The sequence below is a fragment of the Tenrec ecaudatus genome, chromosome 14, assembly GCF_050624435.1.
Source record: "Tenrec ecaudatus isolate mTenEca1 chromosome 14, mTenEca1.hap1, whole genome shotgun sequence".
NCBI lineage: Eukaryota > Metazoa > Chordata > Mammalia > Afrosoricida > Tenrecidae > Tenrec > Tenrec ecaudatus.
The window spans coordinates 108,911,390-108,937,446 of NC_134543.1; the positions used below are offsets into that span (position 1 = coordinate 108,911,390).

A 26,057-nucleotide genomic window follows, 5' to 3' on the forward strand; every position below is an offset into this window, starting at 1 on the left:
ACCCCAGCCTTCTCATCTGTACTTTCACATCGCCCTCCTCCCTTTGGGTTTACGCATGAGTCTTGTGTGTGCACTAGGTAGAGGGTACCCATCGCTACCCTTTGGTCTAGACTGTTACTCTGCCTAAAGGTGACTTTAGGGGACAGTTCTGATTCAGAGTTTGAAGAGTTAATTGAAGATGAGTCTTGCTTCCTTAAGACTGTAAAGCTCTGTTCCACATTCCTGCCTGGCTTGTCAGGATTCATCTGCTGTGTTCCTGATCCGAACACGCTGTCGGGGAGCCGGTTGTTATCTAATTCTCCAAGCCTCAGGATAGACTAGGTAATGGTTTAGGTAGACAATCCTATAGTCTAGCATCTTCTCTGATACTTTTTTTAAATTTTAATTTTATTAGGGGCTCATACAACTCTTATCACAATCCATACATATACATACATTAATTGTATAAAGCACATCTGTACATTCTTTGCCCTAATCATTTTCAAAGCATTTTCTCTCCACTCATCTCTGATTCTTAGGGTGGTTTTGTTGTTGTTCTGGCTAAATAAAGACCATTTTATCGTAGATGGCTGCTTGTAAGAGTTTAAGATCCCCCAGACACTAACATGAACTTTAAGAACTGTACTATTACAATTGACTGCATTGGTCCATGAGACAAGTGCAGGCTGAAGAATTCTTGGCTTTCAAAAATGGTTTAAAGGCCATTTTCCTTTCTCAGCGTTGTTTTAGCCTCGTGTAAATCCGTCAACAACTTTTTAAAAGCATGACATCACCTGGGATTCTCTGATGAGGTAGTTTGTAGAATAGAAAGCATGAAGACGCAAGCTCCTGAATACAGAGCAAATTCTCATAGTTCCTGGCACTGATGGTAAACTCAGATCACTACGCTGTGCCATGAGATCTGGGTTCTACGCTGACTTACCATTGTTGCATGAGAAGTCTCTGAATTGATCTGCGTTTGATCTCCCATTTGTCAGGCATGAATGGTATCCGCAACTCCTCCTCCGTCCTTCCTTGCCTAAGTATCCTTTGACTTTGCGGGGAGGGTTGTTTGTTTATTTTTTCATGTTCCTTGTACATCTAAATCAGCCACCGTGGTGGCTCTCAGAAGCTGCATGGAACAGTAGAATCTGAACAAACACCCCAGCCCAGAGGACAGAACCAGGCACGAGCCCAGACTCTATTATCCCGAGCAGAATGGCACACACGGACCATATGGCAGCCCCAGCAGGTCATCTGGTAGAAGCACACTATCTTCCAACGACAGACCGAGTCCTTTGCCACCTCACGCCATCCCTTGGAACCTTGAACTCTTCCTTTGTCTCGAATGGCTCCGTTTCCTGCGGGCCCAATGGGAGCAGCCTGGCCTGGCTGGGACTATCTGTGTGCCGAGTGTGGAAGAGATGAAACAGAGGAAAAGGCTTTGCTTTGCTTTCGTTCGTTCCCTAACCTTTGGCAGCCCTTCATTCAGTCTTCTCGGAAAAGAGGAGACTGTTGCAGTCCCTCCTACCAGTCCCACCTCCTACGATCTATCTTTTTTCTCTCTCCGTCGTACCAGGGTCCTAAGTTTTCTGGTTTCACAAAGCCAGCTCTCTCCTCTGGAGCTCAAGAATGGGATGCGTTGTGTTCTCTGGAGTCGTGGTCGTGATCAGAGGTCAGACTCTAGAGTCCCTGCTCAGCTGGGCTGAGGAGTTGGCAAGGACACGTTGGAGCCTGTTTCTGCCCCTTCCTGCCCAGTTCCTTTTAAGTTAAGTCTTAATTCTTTTTATTTGAATTATTAATATTTTACCAGAAACATTAGGGATTCAGATATACAGTTCTGGGATGCTTTTTGAGAAGAAAAGCCAGGCTTAAAAGTGGAGACCTTGTATGAAGACGGCTTCAATCTGCGGAAAGCTCCTTTAAATAGCCAGCTCTCCTGGTATACTTAAAATAAACAACTTTTAGGAAGACATTGATTATAAAAGCCAGGCATTAATAAAGCCAACAGTAGGTTTCCACACCCCCAGCCTGCCCTATTCTCCATCCCATGGCAACTACTACCCCCTTCCCTTTCTCTTATGCCAAGAAATGACCCGAGTGCTGTGTTCTTCCTGATTTCTGGCTTGTGTTATGCCCTGGCGCTGCTGGCTTTATTATCGGCATAAAGGCCCTCAGCCAAAGAAAATAATTTCTCATTGCAGAATCTCAGGCATCAGCCAGCCATGTGACAAGCTGAGTTGTTTATTTGTTTGTTTGTTTGTTTTTGTACCCCCCTCCCCGCTTGGGGTAGTAACAAGGCCAAATAGGGTTTCTTCTATGCCAGTCCCATATACCCTGCTTGTTAATCTCAGGTAGAGTTTGGCTTTTCCATCTCTTTGTGAAAAGCTGTAAAATGCGTTTGCGTTTCAGTGGTGGGGGTTGACAACCATCAGGTGTTCCTTTAAGCTTCTGCTACCCATCCCCCCTGGATCAAAGAGCAGTCTGTTGATGGTGGGTAGCTGTGAAAAGAGACATCTGTCACCAAAAAAAAGCTTAGGTCTTGCAGCACCTGGGGGTACTGGGGACGCCCACCAAGGCTGAGGGAGAAGAGTGGCAGGCCCATAGGTATTAGAGGAGGTGGAAGGCAAATGCTCATTGCCATGTGGCCCAAGGGCCATGGCCATCTCAGCTAGCACACCTGGGGAGGAGCGCTTCCTCCTTTGTGATTTCTTCATCCATTCTTTAAAGAGTTCCTGAAGGACTCCTGAGCTTTCAGTCCCTGGGCCTTGTTTGGGGAAGAAAGAGGATGGATGAGATGTGGTTTTCTCTGTAAGCAGCCCAGTCTCAGAGAAAACATGCAGAGAGACCAAAATGAGTTCTCTGTGTGAATTATGAAGGTCTGTACTAGAAGAATGTCCCGCCTGTCAGGTAGGGTCAGAACTGCAGTGTGGCTGGGGGCTTGGGGGGTTGGCGTGGGGTGGAAGGAAGAGGACCATCAATGGAGACAGGGAAATTGTGAGCATATAAGTAGGGCATTTCCAGGAAGAACATATTAGAAAGGACAGACTGCACAGAGTATCAATAGGTGCAACAGAATGAGATTGTGTAGGGCCTTGAAAACCTTGGAAATGAATTCAGTTTATATCATATAGGCCCTCAGAGGCTGTTGAATGATTTTAGGGAGAGAAGTAACCTGACACAATTTGTCTTTGGAAAGATCATTCTGGTAGCTTTGTGGAGAATGGACCATTACTCTGGAACAGAGATCAGTTAAGAGTTGATTCTAGGATGGTGAAGACAGATCAATAGGATGTACTGACATCGTAGGAAGAGAATATGGAGGAAAGAAGAAATCCAGGATGGCTGTTAGTTTTAAAGGTCAAGCGACCGAATATGCCTCAACTATTAATAAAAATGATAACTATATGGTTGTTAAAAATTATTAGTTTCTTACAATGTGCAAGGGGTTTTAGCCAAGTGCTTTATAGAGATAGTTTCATTTTATCATTATTCTGTTACTAGTCCTATTATCAAGCTCATTTTATGTGGGGATTCTTGAGACTTCGAGAGGTTGAATAAAGTGTCCACAGTTGTATGTCTAGTAAATAGCAGTACCTAGGGGTTACCATTGTGTGTAAACTGAAGCATCTCAGAAGTAGGAACAAAGACCCCCATGTCCATCTAGAGAAAAGAATCAAGAGGGGAGTGTGTCAGATCTCTGCATTGAGACGTGGGGACTGAGGCACCAGCACACACTGTGGCACACAGATCTTTCCAGGTCCAGGTCCACTGCACCACTGAATGAGTAAAAGTGAGCGTCTTCCAGGCAAGAGGCTGGCTTGTAGAGTGGGGTTCCCTTTGGGAATCTCTCGGTGCTCCAGGAGCATCATAAGCCTTGCCAAAGCAGCCTGCATCACTGAGAAGTTGAAGGCCAGAGAAAGGCGTACCTACTGGCAGGCTGAGAAGAAGTCCTATGAACGAAAGAACTGTATCCATGATATTTCTGATCTTGACTTGTAGCCTGTTAACGTCCCTCCTAAACTTCCTCCCATAATTTGAGTGCTGCCCGCGGGTTCCATGTGGCCAAAGAGATGGCCAATCAAACATAGCAGCGAAGTTGAAGGTTTTGGGAGAGAACGTTGGTGTCAGAGTAGGATCAAGAAGGTTGAAGGGTGGAGGCCTGTCTGACCTCAGTTTCATCTAAATTAGCCTTGGGCTGGTGTGGAGTCGGTTTCCCCTTTCCTGTGTTTGTGTATCTGGAGATCAGACACAACACACATGCTACTTCCTCCAGAAGAAGCTCCACTCTTCCCATTCAGGGAATATCTACTTCTGCTCCCCCTCCCTCTCCTGCCAGAGAGGCATTCAGGTCACACGTCCGAACAAATATTTCCTCTTTTACTTTCAGGAAAGAGGGGTGAATGACCTCTGACTTTGAGATCCGGGTTCCCTCTGGCTGCTCAGTGGAGAGAAAGAAGCATTTGGGGCTGTTATATGAATGGGCATTGACAATGAACCACTGGGAATGTTGTCCCCAGCACTTGATGCAATCTTTCCCCAGCTGATGTCTTGCTGACACAACAGAATCGGAAAGGATGTGACCTGGGAAGGACCAGAGGAGAGCCACTCCGACCAAGTCCCTGATACAAAGTCTTACACATTTTGCTTGAATGCTCTGGCCAGTCATTTGAAGGGAATTAAAACAGCTATAAGAGCCGTGTACGTGATTACACTCCCCTGCACCACCCCCAAAAGACGACATCAGTCAAGAGGCACTGGTGAACCTGAGAGCAAGGAATTCTTCACGGTGCTCACAAGGGGCAGATTGTCTGGCTCCAGTTTGACTGGGAATCTGAAGGAATCTATATATATCTGGTGATCATTGATCATCCCTTCTTCTTACTTGCTTGTGGAAGAGGGGAAAATGTCTTTATTCTCCAAAGGTAATATCATCAGCCTAGCTATCATATCACTTCTCATTAAATATGGATACTGAAACAGATGAAAATCCCAAGCCTAACAGAATACACACCCCTTGGAATCTGGACGCGTCAATGGTATATAACCCTAAACCTTTATTTTCGGATGACCTTCAATTACACGTCTCTGAGTGTTGGGAGACTCCCAGGAATAGCCATTAACGGGCTTCTCCATCAATCTAAAACTCACAACCCCCCTTCCACCTGGTCATGTGAGGCTCTCAGGCAGGACACTTAATTCTTCACACGGGTGTCCTCATTCTCAAAGACGACAGGGGGAATGGGACCTCCCACATGGCAGCTCTAGTTTCACCCTTGCTTCTCTCCTTAAAACTATTGATGCTGAAGCGTTGGACCTAGGGCTCCCGTCCTACCTGGGCTCACTGTTTTCTGTTGCTATTAGTTGTTCAAAGTATTTTCCAGATGTAAATTAGACAGCAGTCCAAAAATGCGAATCTTGCCCTGAGATATTCAGCAGGGTGTAGGTTGGTCCCAGACACAGGACTCGTTCTCCTTCTTCATTCATTCGTTCATTTGCAGTTCATTTGCGGTTGTGTTAAGTATTGATAATTAAAATGGGCTTGCCCCAAGGCAATGAATAAAGACTTCCCACAGCTCTGAAAAATTAGGAGAACTTAATTTGAGCAAGAGACCATGGTGCCCCAGGAACACTCTCCTTAAGTTGCTAACTGACGGGAAGACTGACTCTTTGAACCCACCATAGGAGACCGTCTGCTTCCGGAAATATTTACAGCATTGGAAGCTCTTTGGGGTAGTATTACTCTGTCCTGAGTGATTGCTGCGAAATCAGAATTGACTCAACGGCAATGGATTTGGTTTTTAGACTGAACTAGGTCAAAGGCTACATATACAGAGAAACCAGTAGCAAAGAAAACCTTGGTTCTAGCAGGTAGCACGGCATCTTTCACGGTCAGGCACAGTGTCAAGGTGGTGACACAATCACAAAGGCAAGGAAAGAGGGGTGCAAGAAGAGACCAGAAAGCAAGACAGGCCTCAGAACCTGAAGTTTAAAGGCCATGATAAGAATTTGGGCTGTATCACACGCACAAACAGCAGGGAGTTTTTGGAAGGTTTTGAGCTTTATATTATAAAAAGGATCATTCTTGTGTCTATGGGGAAAATGAGTGGGAGGCAATCAGAGGGGGGATTCAGGAAGATGGGTAAAGTGGTGGACGAATGTCGTCTAAAGGAAGACAAGGAGAACTTCCAATAAGAAAACAGTTCAAATGTTTATAAGAGCTTCGGGTTCTGAACTAGTCATTGGGAACTCGGACAAACCAACACCGCTCTGAGACCCTGCAATAGATGACATATTAGACGTTGACCATCTCTTTCTTGAAACATGGCATCCGTAGAAGAGGGCCTTAAAAGCAATGTTAGCTTTTGATATTCTTTGAGCTGGGGAAACCTTAAGCTTACTAGATTCTGAATCCTTATCCTTTGGAATAACCTCGCTGTCTGGGCTGCAAAGAAGAAATGATTATTCCTCTCGGTTTATTAATGTCGAATTTGGCCGCGATGCTATTACCCCCAGAAGAACACATTGCGGTCGTGTCACTCAGAGATGTTCTTGCCCAACGAGCCCCTTTTCCTTATCACTTTTTGCTTAGGTGTGCCAGCAACACAGATCTCTGAGGTTTCTGGTTGTTTGCTTTTGCCTACAGCTTCTTTATTCCCCCTTTACTTTCGAAGACTGTTTCACCGGTGGTGTAATTCTAGGCTGCTTAGTTATTATTTCTATATTCTTTAGCATTTCCAACATTCCATTTTACAGTCTTGATAAGTCTACTCTTGTGTTAAGGTTGATCCTTTGAATGCCCTTTCTTCTCTGCCTGCTTTGAACCTTTTAAAATTTGTCGTAGTTTTCAGCATTTGACTATCATGTACATATCTGAGTGCAATTTTCTTTGGATTTAGATATTTCCGAGTTTGGGGAATGGGTGCCTTATGGTCTTTTGTCAGTTGTGCAAAAAAAAGAAAAAGAAGGCATCACCTTATCAGTTATTGCTTCTGCCCTCTCTCGTTTGACTCTCAAAGACCCCAATTACATCCATGTTAGGCCTTTTCATCCGGTCTCTGTGTTTCTCATGAGCTCTTTTAAACCATGCTGTTTGTCGAAGGAAGTCTGTTTTCCCACCTCTTTGCTGTGTGTTTCATTTGATTGCTGGTAACAATGTAGCACTGAATCTGGTAGTTCTACAGCCTTCTCTTCCATTGTGATCAATTTGGCACTAAGCGCATTGATTGAGGAGTTTCCGTTATTGTTCTTTCGACTTGCAGTACTTGCATTTGATACTTTTTTAGTAGATTGCAGTTGTCTGGTGAAAGAGTCAAACTTTGTTCTATTTTCTTGGGCATAGGAAGCAATTGGGAACCTGTTTCTACTATCTGGTTTTGGGGGTTTTTTGGTCTTTTCTGGGGGGCAGAATGTAAAATATTTTCTAATTTAATGCAGAATGATTTATGCAAAAAAAATATTGGCTCTGGATGATAATACCTTTTTACAAAGGAGATTTCCCTTATTTTTCTTTTTAAAAAAATATTTATTTCAATTAAACATAATTTTATTGGGGGCTCTTACAGCTCTTGTAATAACCCATACAATCAATTATATTGAGCATATTGCACACATGTTGCCATCATTATTTTCTAAACATTTACTTTCTATTGGGCTCTTGGCATCAGCTCCTCTAAAATCAGCTGATATGAGAAAGTATGGTGTCCCTCGAATCAGGACGTGCACTTATGAGGGACCAGGTGGGAGTCATGGTAAGGGTCAACCAACATCAGAATCCCCTGCTCGTTTAGGACTTCAGGTGCCCAAATTAGAATCTCTGAAGATTTACTAGAATGCCTCCTCTTAGGTTGGTCTTCAAATTGAGATGGTGAAAATCTTGTTTTTGAATTTATAGTTACCGTCTCCTCTTTGTGCGCCTTAAAGCTGTAAACTGCCTCAAGAGAGCATGAAATGGTAAAGGATGGGCTTTCTGTTTGCACCTGTGTCCTCTGGACCTTGCCATTCAAGTTTTAAATCCTTTAATTAGCTTTCTTTATAGTATTTAGGCCTCCATAGCAGCAATGTAGAGAAATGACAAAATATACCTACTCAAGTAACATCTCTCCAACCCAAAGTAACTTCCCGCAGGCAAACCCCGTACTAAAAATGTACACAGGAAGCTAGTGCCGTCCCCCTTCCTGTGGGCATGTGCTTGTATGAAGTCCTACCTAATCTTCTATCACTGTAGTGAACTTCATGGCATTTGAAGACTTACATATGTATGGACTGTAATTTTTATGTTAGAATCCTTAAGCAGTTTTGCCAGTAGTTATATAGGGATTAAATTGCTTTTGATAAATAAGAGGTAACAGTGACAGTAGTCATGTGCTATTCATATATATATATATATATACATATATATATATACATATACATATACATATATGCTAAAGTTTGATTGTGGGCCATGTGCTGTGCTTCTTAGACTGATCAATTATCGCATTTAATCCTTAGAAGAGCTTAGGACATATGAATGACAGTTATTTCTCTTTTACGGTTGAGGATTCTAAGGCATGAAGAGGTAACGTCAAGGTAAATAAGGCCCCAGAGCCAATAAATAAATGACATGAGCAAGTTTGAACTCATATTTGTATTACCTGGGGGTTGGGGTGTTTACCAAAATGTGGTTCTGATTCTTGCCTTGCCCTTAGTCAGCATACCTTCTGCCATGATTTAACTGAACGCTACCCTCCTGAAGGCATTCCTTAAATTAAATAAGAGTAATGGAGGCTGAGGGGTCGGCCCATAAATAAATCCCCTCAGAGTACATTTCCATCTGGCTGTTCCAGATTCTTCCTGCCCGCTTTCATCCTTATTTTGATATAAGCATAACATTAAATCGGTTCGTTTATAAATTCTATGGCAAGACCAGAAAGTAGGGTTTTGGTTTGGTTTTTTATATAAAATAGCTTTGTGCAGGAACAGGAAGCAGTTAGTGGTGTGACTTTATTTTGGGAAGAGTCGACTGGGGGTGAGGAGAAATTGCTTTCTGTGTGTCAGATGCATGAGTTATAGGAAACGGTACCTCAGCCGGCAGCTGGGTGCTTGCCAATGAGTCAGCGGAGATTCTGTCCTCGGCCTCCATGCCGGGTCACAGCTGTGAGAGATGCTCTTGCTGCCAAGGGGCCTCCAGCACTTCTCTCTGGCGCAACAAAGCTCCGGCTACCTGGTGAGGAATGCGAAGATGCCTCGCCTGGGGTGGAAACGCAGAACTATCTTCCTGATTTCATTTAGATCGTTCTAAGCTTCTTTAGGTTTAACTGCTCTTGTTTGTGTGTTTCGCAGACACCCAGTAGAAAAATTCGTGACTTTCATAGAGAAGATGAAGTTTAGGGTAGGTGGCTTAGCAGAATGAAATTCTCAAAGGCAAATTCCATAATTTTATAAGGCTCCCGCTTCTCGGGCTCTCTATAAATGGCAACACTGGGGAAGGAAGATGGGAAGGGGCAATGGTCAAAAGACTAAAAGCGGTCACTCTGTTACAAGAGGTAAACATTCAAGAGGGCTTCTAAGAGTTCATGGAAGAATAGAATGAAAACATAATACAATTTCTCCACAAAATTTCCAAGCCCCCATTTTTGCTATCTGACAAACACTAGAGTGAAAATCTTTTATTAATGGTGATTGTTCTACAATAGGCTCAACAGTTAAATATATCCTAAGAATTGACCCTTACTGTTTAAAAATGACTCTTCATTTGTCAAGGAAGAGAACAATTTGCAGCATAGCATTTTTATGTTTTAGAATCTCTTCTACCTAGACGCTAAAGGCCACACTGCCCATAATTCGGCTTCTCCCATAAGAAATTGTTGAGAACTACTTTCATTCAGGATGCACTGTGTGCCAAGCACTCATCCACTGGGGAAGATAGTGTTGTCCATAAAGATGGAGAAAACAACAACAACTAATGCTTCGAGAGCTTATGGGGAACCTGTCCTCAACAGTGAATCCAGTCATCCATGGTGGAGCGCCAGTCAAATTCACATTGGACTGGCACCAGACTCTACATTCTCAACTTGGGTACCCCCTGATGTGGTTCTAGATCCTTCTCTCGTGTTTTCTGTAGGGCATTTTATATTGACTTCAATCGGTGAGACAGTTTGGTTGAAATAGTACCCTCTTCTTGCAAAAGCAGGATTCAAAATGTCACATGTGCTTGGCCTCCGCTTTGGTCATAAAGAGCAATAACTTGAGCATCACAGAGCATGTATGTGTGTTCATGTGTCTATGTGACATGAAATAGACTCACATGGACAGTAGGACTACGGATGAACAGCTGGATTGCCTTCCAATTTAAATGATTCTCAAGCTGTCCTCTCAAGCTCTTAAGGTGATGAGACGGGCAGGGTGGGGTGGGGGGGAGGAACAGAGCGAAGTCGTTTACTGTGCGGAGACCTAGCTAGATCTGGCATCTGGAATGCGGAAAGGGTGGTATCAGTGACAAATCTGAGTCATCATAGTTTCACAAAGGTACCAATCCTGTGGGCTCGCCAGGGAATTAGTGTATTATTCTAATTGATTATCAACACTTAAAAATCCTTAAAATGACCGGAAAGGTGGAGGGAAGGTGGGGTGGAAAGGGAGAGCCGATTACAAGGATCCACATTTAACTTCCTCCCTGGGGGACGGACAACAGAAAAAGTGGGTGAAGGGAGACATCAGGCAAAATAATAATAAAGTATATATTATTAAGGGTACATGAGAGAGAGGGTAGCGGGGAGGGAGGGGAAAAAACGAGGAGCTGATACCAAGGGCTCAAGTAAAAAGCAAATGTTTTGAGAATGATGAGGGCAACAAATGTACAAATGTGCTTGACATACAATGGATGGATGGACTGTGATAAGAGCTGAATGATCCCCCAATAAAGTGATTTCTTTTTTTTTTTTAAAAGAGAAATCCTTAAAATGATTGAAACTTCATGATTGTGCAGGAACTGCTACTTAAAAAAAATTCTGTTACTTTTTTGAGATGTAGTTGATATAAGAACAGTACACATACCATATATACTCGAGTACAAGCCGAATTTTTTGGCACTTTTTAAATGCAGTTTTTGTGGTAAAATTAGGTGCCTGGGCTGATATTCGGGTTGACTTATACTCGAGTATGTACGGTACTTCAATGCCCCATTTGATCAAATGTAACCTATGCATGCAGCTGTGAAACCATCACCTCCATAGAATAATGAGCATCTCACTCTCTTCAAATACCTTGTGATGTGACCTTCTTGAAGAAAAATAAAGCCATTGCGTTGACTTGGCTAGTTTGATGCAAAGGGCCTGTCAGGACCCCGAGGGTGTGGGTCTGGGCTCTATGCTCACTCCCATCCATTGCTGTCTAGTTCCTTCTAACTCGCTGTGATCCTGTAAGACACAGTGCAACGGCTCCCAGCATTCCCGGGAGCAGCCGTTCTTACCTTTTCTCCCGGGATGCAGCGGATGCGTTTCAATCACCAGGTTTGAGGTTCGCAGCCCGCTGCCTATGCCACGCTGTCACCAGGGGTTCTTTTTGCCATGAAATTCAGCGAGTCCCGTAATTTTTCTGCTCCTAATTTTCTCTTCTGAAAAATGAGGCGGTTGAACTCGATGATCCCTAAGGCCCCTTAGAGCCCAGACATTCAATCAAGCTGAGAAGCTGGGCCTACTTAGGGTATTAGTTTGTGTCCAAATGGTATTACGTGACGAGTTAGACTTCCCCAGTGGCCTGATGTCAGCTGTGTTGCTCTTCCCTGCCCCACTTTGGTTGATTGGTTCTCCTAAAAATCACTTCATTTCTTTGCATTCCCTTTCACCTTGACTGAAGGTCATTCAGGCCCCCGAGTGCTTCCATGTTGGCCTTCCCAAATGTCTGGCAGTTAGTACTCCACTGAGGATCTCAAGGCAAAAGCTTGGATTGAGCTGTGGACTTAAGCAATGAACTGATAAGGGGGGGACATCTACCTTCTAGGGTACTTGTGAGATAGCTTCATTAGTTTGTGATCAAAGAGAGTGGGATTGGGGACATTTTCAGGAGGGGGTGTGGGGAAGGGTGAATATTGGCCTTTAATATTCAAACCCCAAACTTTGCCGATCGTCTTGCCACAGCAGCAGCCGTCCTGTTTGGGGTTCCAGTGATTTTGCTGTGGTGACATCCGTAGCTGCCTCATAGCCGCTTACAAATATGCTCACCAGACGTTCCCCCTCAGGCCTGGAGCACTGCCATCTTGGGTCTTCCAAGCTCCCTCATCCACCACTGCCAGTATTCCTGGTGGGAGGGGGTGCTGGAGGGAGCTGGTGGTGAAAACTGAGCCGATTATAAATGTGGACAGAGCTTGACCACAGCATATGACTCCTTCCCGTGGCTTCTGTTTTCCAGGTAGCTGCCTGGGATTTCTGAGGCGGGGCTGCTCAGGAGTTCACCTTGGCCCACCATGAAGTTCCTCTTACCCTGTGCCTATATGCTCTTGCTGATGATTTCCCAGCGGAGGGTCCTCAGTTTCCCTGAGGACATTGTACCCCTGAACACCATTGTCTCTCACTGTGAGTAACCGAGAGAACAGGCTTTTTCTCCAAGAAGGGAGCTGGCTTGGCTTGGCTTTCTGGACCGATTCCTGCAGGCTTTGTTGTTGTTGAAGGGTGAAGGGGTTGTGTGTTTTCACACCCGGTCGGTTCGTCCGCCATCATGCGGCTCCAGTGGTTGGAGACTGCGGGAGAGTCTTGTCAGGGACTCTCTTTTCTCAAGCAACCTAGATACAGGTGACACATCTCCAGTTAAAAGACAAAGCCCACTTGCTGAGAGTCACCATCTTTTATTCATCTATATTCAAGACCTTCCGAGAGAAATTTAGTTACAACCCTTCTACAACTAGTATATACAACTAATCAATGCCGTATATTGATTCTTCAGCTCCATAATCCTGACTGATGGTTTCGCCCATTTTTACTTGCAGATTCAAGGCAATATCCGGTTTTCCGGGGACGCCCTTCAGGCAATGAATCACAGCACCGGCTGGACTTTCAGCTGATGGTGAAAATTCGAGACACGCTTTATATTGCTGGCAGGTAATTTTCCTCTCGTTGGTTTATTAGATTAAAATTCTTTTCTCTTCTGGGGCTTGCATTAATGTGTCTAGTTCACGGAAAACTAATATGTGATTGTGATCAAGGAGCCCAAAATGTTCAGCGAAGAGAATCGGTGTTGTGTACCAGGAACAAAATGCAGAACTAATGCCTTCCGCAGGGCTGTTTTTTACTGCCATTAAGAAACATACACCCTTCTTGTTCCTTTTTCTAGAGCAGTGGGAGAGAGGGGGCATCTTTCCTGTTCCTTTTATAACTTCGAATTATTCAAGCAAATATTGGAATTATGAGTATGCTAATATCAAGTAGCGGTTTGACCTATGCCTGGAGAAAAGCGCTTTTCATGCTCCCTAACTATAGGCATGGCTACCGAAAAGCTTCTCACTAATGAGAAAGCACCCTTTGTTGACGTTGTTTGAGACCAAGAGAAACCTAAATCCCCAAAACACATTCACGGCAGATGTGTAAAAAGAAAATGGGTAGCGGGTTAGTATTGTTAGGCATTAGCTGCATGATGTGATTTGGTGCATTGTTTCCAACAGGGATCAGGTGTATACAGTGAACTTAAACGAAATCCCCAAAACAGAGGTCATACCAAGAAAGGTGAGCAGCGGTCGCTGTCCAATTTATTCTAGCCATGGCCCCTCCCCTCCCAAACTGTCCCCAGTTAAACATGGACCTTCGATGGTTGTTTGGTTCATACAGAAACTGACGTGGCGGTCAAAGCAGCAGGACCGAGAGAACTGTGCTATGAAGGGCAAGCATAAGGTAAGTGCGATCTGTCTCCCTCTGGGCTTGATCTCAGAGACCGACGTGGACTGGCCAACGTGAAGATACTCCTTGTTCTCTGTAGGACGAATGCCACAACTTTATCAAAGTGTTTGTTCCGAGGAGCGATGAGATGGTTTTTGTCTGTGGGACCAACGCGTTTAACCCCATGTGTCGATACTACAAGGTAAGTATATCTTCTAGGATGTGCGTTTTTATTTTGTTTCATATCAATGTCACTTCCTTTGCTGTTTGCTATTAGTGAGATCCTTCCTGCCCTGACCCAGTAATTGGTTATCTATTTTATGGAAGGATAAAGACAGCATTTTATGTTTAGAATTTCAGCCCAGATAAAGCGTTTGCCTACCCGCGCGGGTGCCTTGAGCAGATATGACACCAGCTATTTGTTTTGCTTTCGTAGTTGAACACCTTAGAGTATGATGGGGAAGAAATCAGCGGCCTGGCACGATGCCCGTTTGATCCCAAACAAACCAACATTGCCCTCTTTGTCGGTAAGATCCTTAAGTGTAGGGAAAGTCAATGATTAATGGCATTGAAGGAACAGAAGGAATTGAAAGGGGAGAGACAAACCACAGCTCAGAGCTTGTATAACCACCTGGATATAGGGCTCTCAAAGACTAAGATCCACGAACAAATTTCCAGAAAGGAAGAATGGAAAATGAGAAGATTTCAGTTTATAGTGCCAGGGTGCTGATGGTCTGTTATGTGCTAGGCCAGTGACCCTGGACACACGGCTTAACTTTTTGATGCTTAAGGTGACCTGCAGAATTAGTTAACCTGTAGAATTAGGTGACTTATAGAATGAGGCAACAGCATGGGCCAAACTGTCACTGGTGGGTTGTATGCATCAGGTGTAGGTTTATTTGTGTAGGCGTGGAACAAACGCAACTGAAAGCATTCCAATGGGTGTAACATGCTAACTAGGATCTCAGGAAATCTGTGGTTGTTTTCACCAAAATCATATCTTTGGTTTCAGATGGGAAGCTGTATTCTGCCACAGTGGCTGACTTCTTGGCTAGTGATGCTGTGATTTATCGAAGCTTGGGTGATGGGTCTGCTCTCCGCACAATTAAATATGATTCCAAATGGATAAAAGGTACCTTTGAAGAGCAGTGGTGTAGGAATTCCAAGGGCAATGGGCATGGCTCGGGTGGGAACAGGAGCCAAAGGCATCGGGGAATTCCGTGCATGACTTGATATTGTTAGTGGTTTTTTTTTCTTAAGTCCAAGTACAAACTGTTTTGAAGCCGATGTTCACGTCAAAGGATCTGTCCGTCCCAGATTTATTATGGGTGACCCAAAAACAAATTTAAAAAAATAAAAAGTATTCTTGGTGTACCTCATTGTCTAGCTCTAACTGCATGTCCTAACCCTGGCTCACGCCCTGCTCCCGAACGTGGAAAGTTAACAGTGAGAAGGGGTCGTCCCATATCTGCTGAGTCATTTTGTTCTTTGGAGTCTAGAAATCGAGATTTTTTTCATTCTTAGTGAAAGAGGTTTTCTTCTCTAGTTAAATAGGTTAATGAATAAATCTGTTGAAACAAAGACCTCTGTGGTAGTTCCATTCCCTGTAGGCCTTTTTCCAGCCCATTAGCTGACATTAAAGACTACTGGGTTCTCTGAAGCTTAAACACACCCATATTGGAACTTCGCAAAACCATTGGCCTATCGGCATTCTCGTTGCCTTGGAGGGAACTGGGTGACATCTGTCAGTCACACCTAGTTGCCGGGGTCTAATGCTAATTAAATTATCCTTGAAATATCTGTTTTCCTTTTTTTTCCTTTCAGAGCCACACTTCCTTCACGCCATTGAGTATGGAAACTTTGTCTATTTCTTCTTTCAAGAAATTGCTGTGGAACATAGTTATTTGGACAAGGCACGTATACACACTGGACTTGTTTCGCCTGATTCTGCATGACTGTGACCTACTCCCCAATCCTCAGCGTGGTGCACGTCAAGTCACGTGCAGCGAGATGGGTCGGGAGCTCATCCCAAGATGATCAATACAACAGTGGCCACTGGGTTGACTGCCACGCATGGCAATCTCGTGCCTGCGAGAACCGAACTGGGCTTGGTAGGGAGCTCCAGGGCTGTGGTCTTTCAGAAGAAGATCACCAGGCCCCTCTTCCAAGGCACTCGGGGTCAGTCAATCCCCACCTTGTTAGTTGGCAGCAAGGATGGTAACCATTGGCACTGTGCAGGGCCTTGATCAGAATGTGTGCTGGAAGACTTCCCCAGCAGTGAGCGGAAGAACAGCAGGCTAAGCCAAAAAGAAGGCCCTATTTGACTCACTCCAAAGTGGGTTCTTTCTAGACAATTTTGAAACTTCTTTAAGGCTTTAGAACCGCGGTTCTCATCCTGTGGGTCGGGACCCCTTTGGGGGACGTCGAGCGACCCTTCCCCTATTCATAACAGGAGCAAAATGACAGTGATGAAGTAGCAAGGAAAATAATGTATGGTTGGCGGATCCACCATAACATGAGGAACTGGATTAAAGAGCCGTGACATTAGGAAGGTTGAGAACCACTGCTTTAGAAAGTCATTTAATAATTGTTTCTCTTTCTGTGTCCAGAGGCGGGCTGGAAAGTGGAGGTCCCTGTTCCGTTTCCATTGTTTCAGTCAGAGCCCCTGTGATTTTAAAGTAGTGCCACCTTTTCTGTGCCCAGCTACAGGGGGGCATGCGTCCTTCACAGAAGGGGCGACAGCAGAGTGGGAGGCAATAGGTAGGAGCGGTTTCCATATAGCAAGGCAGTGCGGGAGCACACATCTCCCGGCGCTCAATTGGCAGAACATGCACATGATCCTCTTCTCATAGGTAAATCTCATTTGCCTTCCTCCCATCCAGATCCCACAAGAGAAGGCTGCTAGACTCCTTAGAACTAGATTGATCCTTAGTATCTTCTGACCCTTCCATAGCAGACTCTCCTTTCCATTCCACCTCCCTGCTCAGACCTCTGTTGCTTTTACCTTTGTCCCTTGGGCAGACTCTCTATTCCCGCGTGGCCCGGATATGTAAGAACGACATGGGCGGCTCCCAGCGGGTCCTGGAAAAACACTGGACTTCATTTCTAAAGGCTCGGCTGAACTGTTCTATTACCGGAGAGTCGATTTTCTATTTCGATGTGCTGCAGTCGATTACGAACATTATCGAAATCAACGGCGTACTGGCTGTGGTCGGGGTGTTTACCACCCAGTTCAACAGGTGAGAACAAATGCTTAGCACTGCAACGCCCCATCCACGCTTGCTTTCGGGAACCAAGAGCGGGTCCAAAGTCAAGTCTCCTTCCTGACGGTTGTCTCCTTTGTCAGCATTCCCGGTTCCGCTGTCTGCGTGTTTAGCATGGATGACATTGAAAGAGTATTCAGAGGACGGTTTAAAGAGCAGAAATCGCCTGATTCTCTTTGGGCAGCAGTCCACGAAAGCAGAGTCCCGAAGCCAAGGTAAAGGACAAAGATGGAAGGTTTGAGGTCGGTAGGACCAAGCCTCTGATCTCCGGAAGCATCGTTGTCAGAGAGCAGTTGGCTCAACCCCTTCCCCCTGTCCCGCCGCCAGCATCTCAGGGGCCCCTCCACAGCATCTCAGGCAGCCATTTAATAAATGTAGGCCTGGGACCTGCAGCACGGGCGAGTGACCGTGTGTAGGATCGATCCAGAGAAACAGCCTTGCTGCTCAGCCTTTTCTCCCTGTTCTTTCTCTCTCCACCACTTCTGTGAGACTGTCTCGCGACTTGTTGCCCAGGTAAAATGCCCAGTACAACAAAACTAGTCCAAAACCTCCCGTGTTTCCCTTTTAGGCCTGGCTCTTGTGCCAAGCATGGTCCTGCAGAAAAATATGAAACGTCCATCAATTTCCCTGACGAGACCCTGACGTTCATGAAGTCGCACTCCCTGATGGACTTGGCCGTTCCATCCATTGCCAACGAGCCCTGTTTCACAAAGACACGGGTCAGGTAGGCAGGTGCAGACCGCAGTGGTGCCCCGCACTCAATGAACCCTGCTCTTCCTGTTGGCCTCTCGCAGTGACCCGTCGCTGGTCTTCTCATAGGTATCGACTGACAGCCATTGCCATTGATCATTCCGCCGGACCCTACCAGAACTACACCATCATCTTTGTTGGCTCCGAAGCCGGCACTGTCCTTAAGATTCTGGCAAAGACCAGTTCCTTCGCGTTGAATGACACCGTTTTACTGGAAGAGATTGAAGCTTTCAACCACGCCAAGTAGGTGTTCCTTTCGGAGGCTCAGACATTGCCCGTGTTGGTTGCATCCAGTCCTTTCCATTCAGCTCTCTAAATCAGCAGTGGTTTGGTGCATTAGTATTGCATTGTGTGTGTGTGTGCGTGCTACCCCCCTCACTGGCATAAATCTTGGCTTTGCTGTTTTCCTGAGTCCACTAGGGCAAGGAGGGCAAACAGTTGATGAGTCTCAAATGGATTCAAGTCCTAAGTTTTCACCTGTGAAAAGTGGGAACGTTTTAGAAGCACCCGCCTACCTTGCAGATACACTGGGGGATGCTACGTTGGTTCTAAGTGTGTGCTTGCATGCACACGCAGAGAATCCATTTCTAGTTAAAACAAATTTTCTACTCGCTTTTATAAAAGATGACTGGGGCCATTCAAACAAACAAGACATAGATGAGAGAAATGAGACAAAGGTGACAACTGAGAGAGGCAGAACCATCTCCCATGGGAAAATCTTGACGCCTTGAGATCTTTCTTGTCCTCAGTAGTCTGACTTGGCCTTAGAGCATCCCAGACTCCCCTGGTAAAATGGATTCTTTCATTCTAACCTCGCCTTTCCTTTGGCCACATTTGCAAGTAAGCATTTTTATACCCAGCCTTTTTAATGACTCGGGACACATACCACCGAGCAGTTTAACTTAAACTTCACGGAAGCGCTGAGCTGTTTGGTCTTGGGATGCACTAGAAAACAGGAAAGCTATCTTAAAAAACAAAAATGAAAGAACCTTTGCCCTGCCTGAAATTGAACCAACCATGCAGAGAGGTAGAAGGGAAACCACTTAGTTCTTAAATCCCAAATTATGAGCTTGCCTTGGTTTACTACCCGGCTATTCCTCCAACCTCTCCAGCTCCCAGTGCTGGTGGAAACCACGTCAACATTCCCTTCTTTTTGTTCATTTAGCTTTTGACTTCCCGATAGCGTCACATTACCTGTGTGTGTCCCACAAAACAGGTGCAATGCTGAGAATCAGGAGGACCGAAAAGTCATCTCACTGCAGTTGGACCTAGAGCGCCACGCATTATACGTAGCATTCTCTACCTGCGTTATTCGGATTCCCCTCAGTCGCTGTGAGCTCTATAGATCCTGTAAAAAGTAAGCTGGCATTTCCCGACTTACCCTGGATCTGGCGGCATCAAAACCTTGGATGACGCTAATCCACGTTACACTGTGCTTGGTTGTGTTACAGGTCTTGCATCGCAGCTCGTGACCCATACTGTGGCTGGTTAAAGGAGGGAACCTGTGGAAGAGTGACCCCGGGGATGCTGTAAGTGCCCTTGGTCACCTTCACTGGGAGGAGCTCTCTCGTTGAGGTCGTAAAGCTAGGCATTTCGGAAAAGCTCCAATAACACTACCCTCCCACCCCACCTGCCCTTATTTTGTTGTTGGTTGTGGTGGTCTGGGAGAAAAACCAACCACACCTGTAGATAGGAAAGGGGAAAAGAGATTGTAAACAACATACCTGAGGGAAATGGACTGGGGGTGGGTGGGACGGGGAGAGACAAAAATGATGTGATTCTACTCTTTGGTATTCTAGCTACCGGACTTGACATAGCAAGACTGATTGTAGCATGCTATGTCGAAATGTCATGTGTCCCTCCTCTCTCGACCCATCCTTGCTAATCGGGCTGTGTTCTTGGGTTTCGCTTCGGTTGTCCCGTGTGTTCCCCAAAGGGTGGCTAACCAACACCTTCTTTGCTTTCCATAACCACAGCGCGGAAAGGTATGAGCAAGACGTTGAATATGGCAACACGAGCCACCTGGGGGACTGCAATGGTAAGATGGAGTCTTTCATTCCTGCCTGGTACTTCTTTTGGATCACATTTGCATGTAGACTTAAAAAAAAATTTTTTTTTACAATCATCCTTTTTAATGACTCGGGACACATTCCACCTAGCATTTTAACTTGAACTTCGCAAAAGCTGAGCCGTTTGGTCATGGGGGTGCACTAGAGCAGACTCTTACTGGTTTCTTTGGTTTCCGTCACCATTTTCAATGTTGCAGGAAGTACTTGGGAATGGTAGTCTTAACCAGTTGGTGAATCTCTCGCTTTTTATAGTCTTTCCTTTTTTTAATCCTGTTTTTTTTTTTTTGGAACTATTTGGAGCTCATACATCTTTTGCTTTCTTTTCGTTTACTTTTTACTGATTCCTTGTTCCTTTAATTCTTGTAGAAATTTTGCCTACTTCAACTACACCAGATTACAAAATATTTGGAGGTCCAACATCTGGTTAGTTTTGTTTAAGCTTTTTGAATTAACAACCTTTTCTCTCCTTCAGTTTGGCATTTTCAGCCCCTCCCTCCCTCCTTTTGCGCAGTTTGGCCGCCCTCCATTTTTCCGCTTGGACTCATAATCCCACCGATGGCACCAACAGACGTTTTCTTCCTCAGCACCTCACCCTCCTGTAGCATGTTAACATCATCGACCAAGACACCTTCTTTAAGGGGGTAAAAAACAAAAGTCAAACGAATTAACATACTGCATTCCAGCTGCATGCACTTCCACCCAAGCTTTTTTTCTGTCTCACCTCCTGCATCGTGAAGGGTCTGTCTGGTCATCCGTGTTGAACGGATGGCGGGGTTTCATGATATTTCCCTCTTCTCTCCTCACCTGCCTTACGACCTCGTGAACAAATACGCATTCCCAGGAATGTGTATTTATAAGTTTGAGCACTTTTTATGTTTGAATGGTTTGTGGTGATCATGGGGGATCTCTGTATGCCGTGTGGTGGTCGCAGTGGTGTGGGCGGAAAAAAAAAAAAAAAGGAAAGGTTTCCCTGGAAAGGAAGTTGGTCTCTGATGATTGACGAGGCTCAGTGAGTGCTCCACGCCTCCTCCTGTACCTGTCGTGCAGCCGTCGCCTCTGACCGTTGTGCCAGGCTGATCGGAAGGCGTGAGCTTTTAGCTGAAAAGTACATGCTTCCATTTGGAGGGGTACGCTCCTTCGCTGAAATGTGTAATAGAGATGTTAGAAATTAAACCACCCTGCTCCTGTTGCTACTTCCAAACTTCTAAACCTCGCCATTAGTGCCATTTCTGGGGGGTTGAGTGAGGGGAGGGCAATGGGGAGGAAACAGCCTCTTTTGCTTACAAATGCCATTTGCTGCTAACTCTTTGAAAGAAAGTCCCCAGGCATTTTAGACAGCCCCCCCCCCCAAAAAAAAAAAAGTTTGTCCTTGCTTCAGTGCCTCTTTATCTCTGATAGCCTTCAGCGGAGAGAGTCATAACACCGATGAGTGAGAAGTGAATGGTTCATGAAGCAGTGCAGGGTTTGGGGAGATCGGGTCCAAATTCAAGTTCTTACAGGCATGTAATCAGGTATTTTTTGAGGATGTTACATCACCTCTTCTCCAGGGACAGATCTACATTCTAATTACCTATGAAACCAGCACCTCCTAAAATATACCCCCAAAGAAACAAAACGATGTCTCAAAGATGGTTGAGAAAACCACCATTCAGATGGGCTGGGGCTGTTGGTTCCTTTCTCTAAGTGCCCTTGGTAACCATAGGAGATCCAGTAGGAATGTCCTCGGTCTGGTTTTTTGTTCTTCAAATCTACTCAATATGTTTTTAATCTTGAGTTTTGTTCTTCCTTTGAAAAAAAAAAAAAAGGGAGTCAGCATAGTCTGAACTCAGGTGTGTTTTTGTAAAACCCTAGATTTGTTTTAAACCTTACTTTAAAAAAAAATGCCACAGACCACTCAGAGAACTCTGCCAGCACTATTCGTGTTAATAAAAATCTGTTTGCCACCACAGACATGGAGGTATCTTCGTCTACTGTTACTGCAATGGCAAGTATCTCAGAAATCACACCTAAAGTGATTGATTCCTGGAATCCTAAACTGACGAGCTCCCGGAAATTTGTAGTTCAAGATGACCCCAATACTTCTGACTTTACTGATCCTTTATCAGGTATCCCAAAGGGTAAGGCCTCACCAGGGAACGCATCGCCAACTGAGTGGAAACCTGATTCGAAATTTCTCTGAGAACTCTTTGAACCTGAGGTTCCCTAGAGGTCAACCTCAATGGAGGCGCTGGTGGCGGGCGCTCCGCGTCTACTGGCCACGCTGAAGAGGTGGAGAGGCCATCTGACACCAGAAGCCCCCTCACCCCCACCCCTTTCAGCAACATCCAAACCCCAAATCCAGCCCTTGTTGATACTCACGGAGGAGTGCTTGGCATCAGATGGCCTACCCGGGAGTCTTTCTAGACTTCTTTTTTGCTTCAGTTCAAAATGAAAGATGAAAAGGTGATGTGAGGTGCCCAGGCGCTTGGATGCCCCAAGCAATAAAACACAACAGGAGTATGTGCTCAGAACTCTCCTTTTCAGCAGTGAATAGAAGCAGTTCTAAAACAGCTGCCTGCGGAGTTGACTTCTTAGAGATGTTACTCCGGAGGTGGGGGGAACCAAAAAACGACAAACAAACAAATCAAATCCTCTTCTTATTCAACTGTGCTATCAGGTTTCCAATCAGTGTTTATGGCAGTCCATTGTCTTTTCTGATTTATTACCTTTGTTGATTTTGATTGTGTATGTTTTTGTTGTAAATCATTTTATAATCCTTCTCCTTTCTGCTTTGATTTCTGTCGTAACCATTTATGTCTCAGCAACTTTCTCTGTCTTCTCACAATGCCACTGACATCCATAACCCCAAACACTGATACCAACTGCTAGTGTTTAAAGGCCTCAGTACTAACCGAAAGCCAACGGGCTCTTCACAATCACTCTGACTCCCCTTGCTCTGGGGTAGCTGTCTAGACTGCATGTAACAGACTTGGATACCTCTTCAACTAACATTTCTTTGATAAGTTGTTAGATGTCTGTGGTTGCAATAAAAGCTCCGATAATTTCAAACTAATTCCCTGTTCTTTTTCTAGGTCTAGGTTAAATTCCTCTCAAATATCTCAAAACACTTGAATATGTTTCTTAACTAACACAGTGTGTTTCCTTAGACGGCCTAGATTTCTAACATAGCTGACGATTCAAGGGCTCTTTCTCTCTCTCTCGCAAGAAGGATTTTTTCAAAAGCAAATATAACTCTATATTTGTAGCTCGCATCAAGCAAGCTAATGCCTTTAGTATGTGAACAAATTATACACTGTGTATGTTTTTTTAATTCAAGTGAAATCAGCATGACTGTATTAGCATAATGATCTCAGCATAATATATATTTATGCCAGTTCAGACATTTCTACCGCCCTATTGGCCTTTTCACTGACTTTTGAATTAGGAGACAATCAGGAGACAGGGCTTCTTGTGAGTTTAAACTTGGCTGTTTTGAAAAATAGCTTACTTCCTAACTTTAATTTTTAGGATGAACGAAAATTTCTAGCATTAAGTAAAACCTAGTTAAGAGGCACTGGGAATAAAAGAGGACGGTAAGCAGAGACCTACGGGTGATTAGTGTTGCCCTGACTTTTGCAGCAAGTGTCTGCCTTTCTGGGGTCCCGCGTGTAATGAAAGAGAAAATGTGGAATGTGGGAACCTACTTGGCCCTCCAAAGATCCACCCCTATGAATGGAAGTTACCCGGTGGTTCCTATTGTGCTGAGAGACCACTTCCCTCAAACATCCTTCCTGTGTGTCTATTGCAGGTGTGCAATGGGATGTCCAGTCGGGGCAGTCCAGCAAGATGGTCCACATGAACGTCCTCATCACCTGCGTCTTTGCCGCTTTTGCTTTGGGTGCGTTCATTGCAGGGGTGGCAGTTTATTGCTACCGCGGCATGCATGTCCGGAAATCCAGAAAGATCCATAAAGATGCCGAATCTGCCCAGTCATGCACGGACTCCAATGGAAGTTTTGCCAAACTAAATGGTCTCTTCGACAGCCCCGTTAAAGAATACCAACAGAACATCGATTCGCCCAAACTGTATAGTAACCTGCTGACCAGTCAGAAAGAGCTGCCTCCCAACGGAGACACGAAATCCATGGTAGTGGATCTTCGAGGTCAACCTCCCGAGCTGGCTGCCCTCCCCACACCCGAGTCTACACCGGTGCTGCACCAGAAGCCCCTGCAGCCCATGAAGAGCCAGTCCGACAAGGTGCCCGGCCACAGGGCATCAAGGAAAGAAACCTCCCAGTTCTTCCCTTCCAGTCCTCCGTCCCACTCCTCACTCAACCACGGCCACATCCCCAGTGCTATCGTTCTCCCGAATGCGACTCACGATTACAACACATCCTTCTCAAACTCCAACGCTCACAAAGCTGAGAAGAAGCTCCAACACATGGACCGTCCTCTGACAAGCGCATCCGGCAAACGGGATCACCGGCGCTCTGTGGATTCCAGAAACACCCTGAATGATTTCCTGAAGCACCTCAGCCACCCGACTAGTAACCCCAAAGCCATCATGGGAGACATCCAAAGGGCGCACCAGACCCTCATGCTGGATCCTGTGGGAACGATGTCTGAGGTTCCGCCGAAGGTCCCCAACCGGGAGGCGTCGCTCTACTCTCCTCCTTCCACCCTCCCCAGAAATAGCCCAACCAAGCGAGTGGACGTCCCCAGCACTCCCGGGGTCCCAATGACTTCTCTGGAAAGACAGAGAGGCTGTCACAAAAATTCCTCCCAAAGGCACTCTATATCTGCCATGCCTAAAAACGTAAACTCACCGAATGGTGTTTTGCTCTCCAGACAGCCTAGTACTGACCGTGGAGGCTACATGCCCACCCCGACCGGAGCAAAGGTGGATTTTATTCAGGGGACACCGGTGAGTGTCCACCTGCAGCCTTCTCTCTCCAGACAGAGCAGCTACACCAGTAATGGTACCCTCCCGAGGACGGGACTAAAGAGGACCCCGTCTTTAAAACCTGATGTACCGCCAAAGCCTTCATTTGCCCCTCAAGCCACGTCAGTCAGACCACTGAACAAATACACTTACTAGACCTCCCGTGTGCTGTTCCCCGCGTGGCTTTATCCTGTACATGTTGTTGAGAGGATGATGTTGGGGGGGGGGGACCTTTAACACAAGAGACTCGCTTATATTTTAAGAGAACCAAGTGGCCAAAGAAACTCTTTCTCGCTTTGGCAACATGAGAACTTTGCCACATGTAGCCACCACAGCAAGGCTTCTGAGTACTTGCCTGCAAACAAAGGAAGGTGCTGGCCATTCCATTTCTTTTGTTTGAAACTCAAGAGATGGGGAGCTGGGGGGGTGAGGGGGGAGGGAGGGGCCTGACCAGAGGAAAGAGCCGATGCAGTACTCAGAAGGATCTGTAAGCAAATACTTGAAAATGGGTTCAATTTCGACTGCCATTCTGTGTGGTCTTCCCATTAAATGTGAACATTTTACTATGTATGCATTCACCTTGCCTCTTGCACAAATGTCAAAAAAAAAAAAAGAAAAGATGGTTATGTCTCAAAAAAACACGAACTTGTAGATTACCAAGCAATTTGTAAAAACTGTCTTTGATCCAACTGTAGCATTTTTTTTCCTGTGTGGCATTTTTTTTAACTTCGTGCCACCAACAAGCTGTGGTGCGTGCGTGTGTGTGAGAGAGAGCGAGAGTGTGTGTGTGTGTGTGTGTGTTCTGTCCTCACTTCAGTCTGTCTACCACATCTTTCTGTGCTATGGACTTCTTTACACGAAGCATGACTGAACAAGGGGTAATGGCTTCGTTAACAGCAGTCCGTGGGGTTCAGCGTTGAGAACAAAACAAAATCGAAGTTCATTGGGGCATCAGAATATGAACTTGATGTACGTGGTACCCAAGGCTACAGTGTAAGAGTTCTAAGTAATTTTGTGCTGCTATTCATTAAAACTTGTATTACAGTCTTGCTAGCCTAGGGAGCGAAACACGTTAAGCCGTTTCCTTGGTTCGTCCACCAGTATTCAGTGGTAAAACGTACCTGTCTACTGTGAACTCAAACCCGAGTCACTGCATTTAACCCGAGTCACTCTGTTTCGTACTACACAGGTTTTATTTGGATTGCGTTCAGTTGTCCCCATTGGGTCCA

General features: G+C 45.3%; 1 protein-coding gene across 1 annotated transcript in view; it reads left to right on the forward strand.

Annotated features, from left to right (window-relative positions):
* Nucleotides 1-25,201, forward strand: part of SEMA6D (semaphorin 6D) — a 60,569-nt gene extending 35,368 nt beyond the window's left edge. Inside the window, exons 2-18 of the mRNA XM_075531643.1 lie at nt 12,370-12,533; nt 12,944-13,055; nt 13,616-13,676; nt 13,779-13,841; nt 13,927-14,028; nt 14,263-14,353; nt 14,839-14,958; nt 15,651-15,739; nt 16,848-17,065; nt 17,173-17,304; nt 17,658-17,813; nt 17,909-18,082; nt 19,056-19,196; nt 19,291-19,368; nt 19,816-19,877; nt 21,858-22,025; nt 23,696-25,201. Of these exons, the coding sequence (XP_075387758.1) occupies nt 12,425-12,533; nt 12,944-13,055; nt 13,616-13,676; nt 13,779-13,841; nt 13,927-14,028; nt 14,263-14,353; nt 14,839-14,958; nt 15,651-15,739; nt 16,848-17,065; nt 17,173-17,304; nt 17,658-17,813; nt 17,909-18,082; nt 19,056-19,196; nt 19,291-19,368; nt 19,816-19,877; nt 21,858-22,025; nt 23,696-24,984 (3,165 nt within the window). The 5' untranslated portion in view covers nt 12,370-12,424 and the 3' untranslated portion in view covers nt 24,985-25,201. The remainder of the gene's footprint in view (nt 1-12,369; nt 12,534-12,943; nt 13,056-13,615; nt 13,677-13,778; nt 13,842-13,926; nt 14,029-14,262; nt 14,354-14,838; nt 14,959-15,650; nt 15,740-16,847; nt 17,066-17,172; nt 17,305-17,657; nt 17,814-17,908; nt 18,083-19,055; nt 19,197-19,290; nt 19,369-19,815; nt 19,878-21,857; nt 22,026-23,695) is intronic.
* Nucleotides 25,202-26,057: the final 856 nt, after the last annotated feature.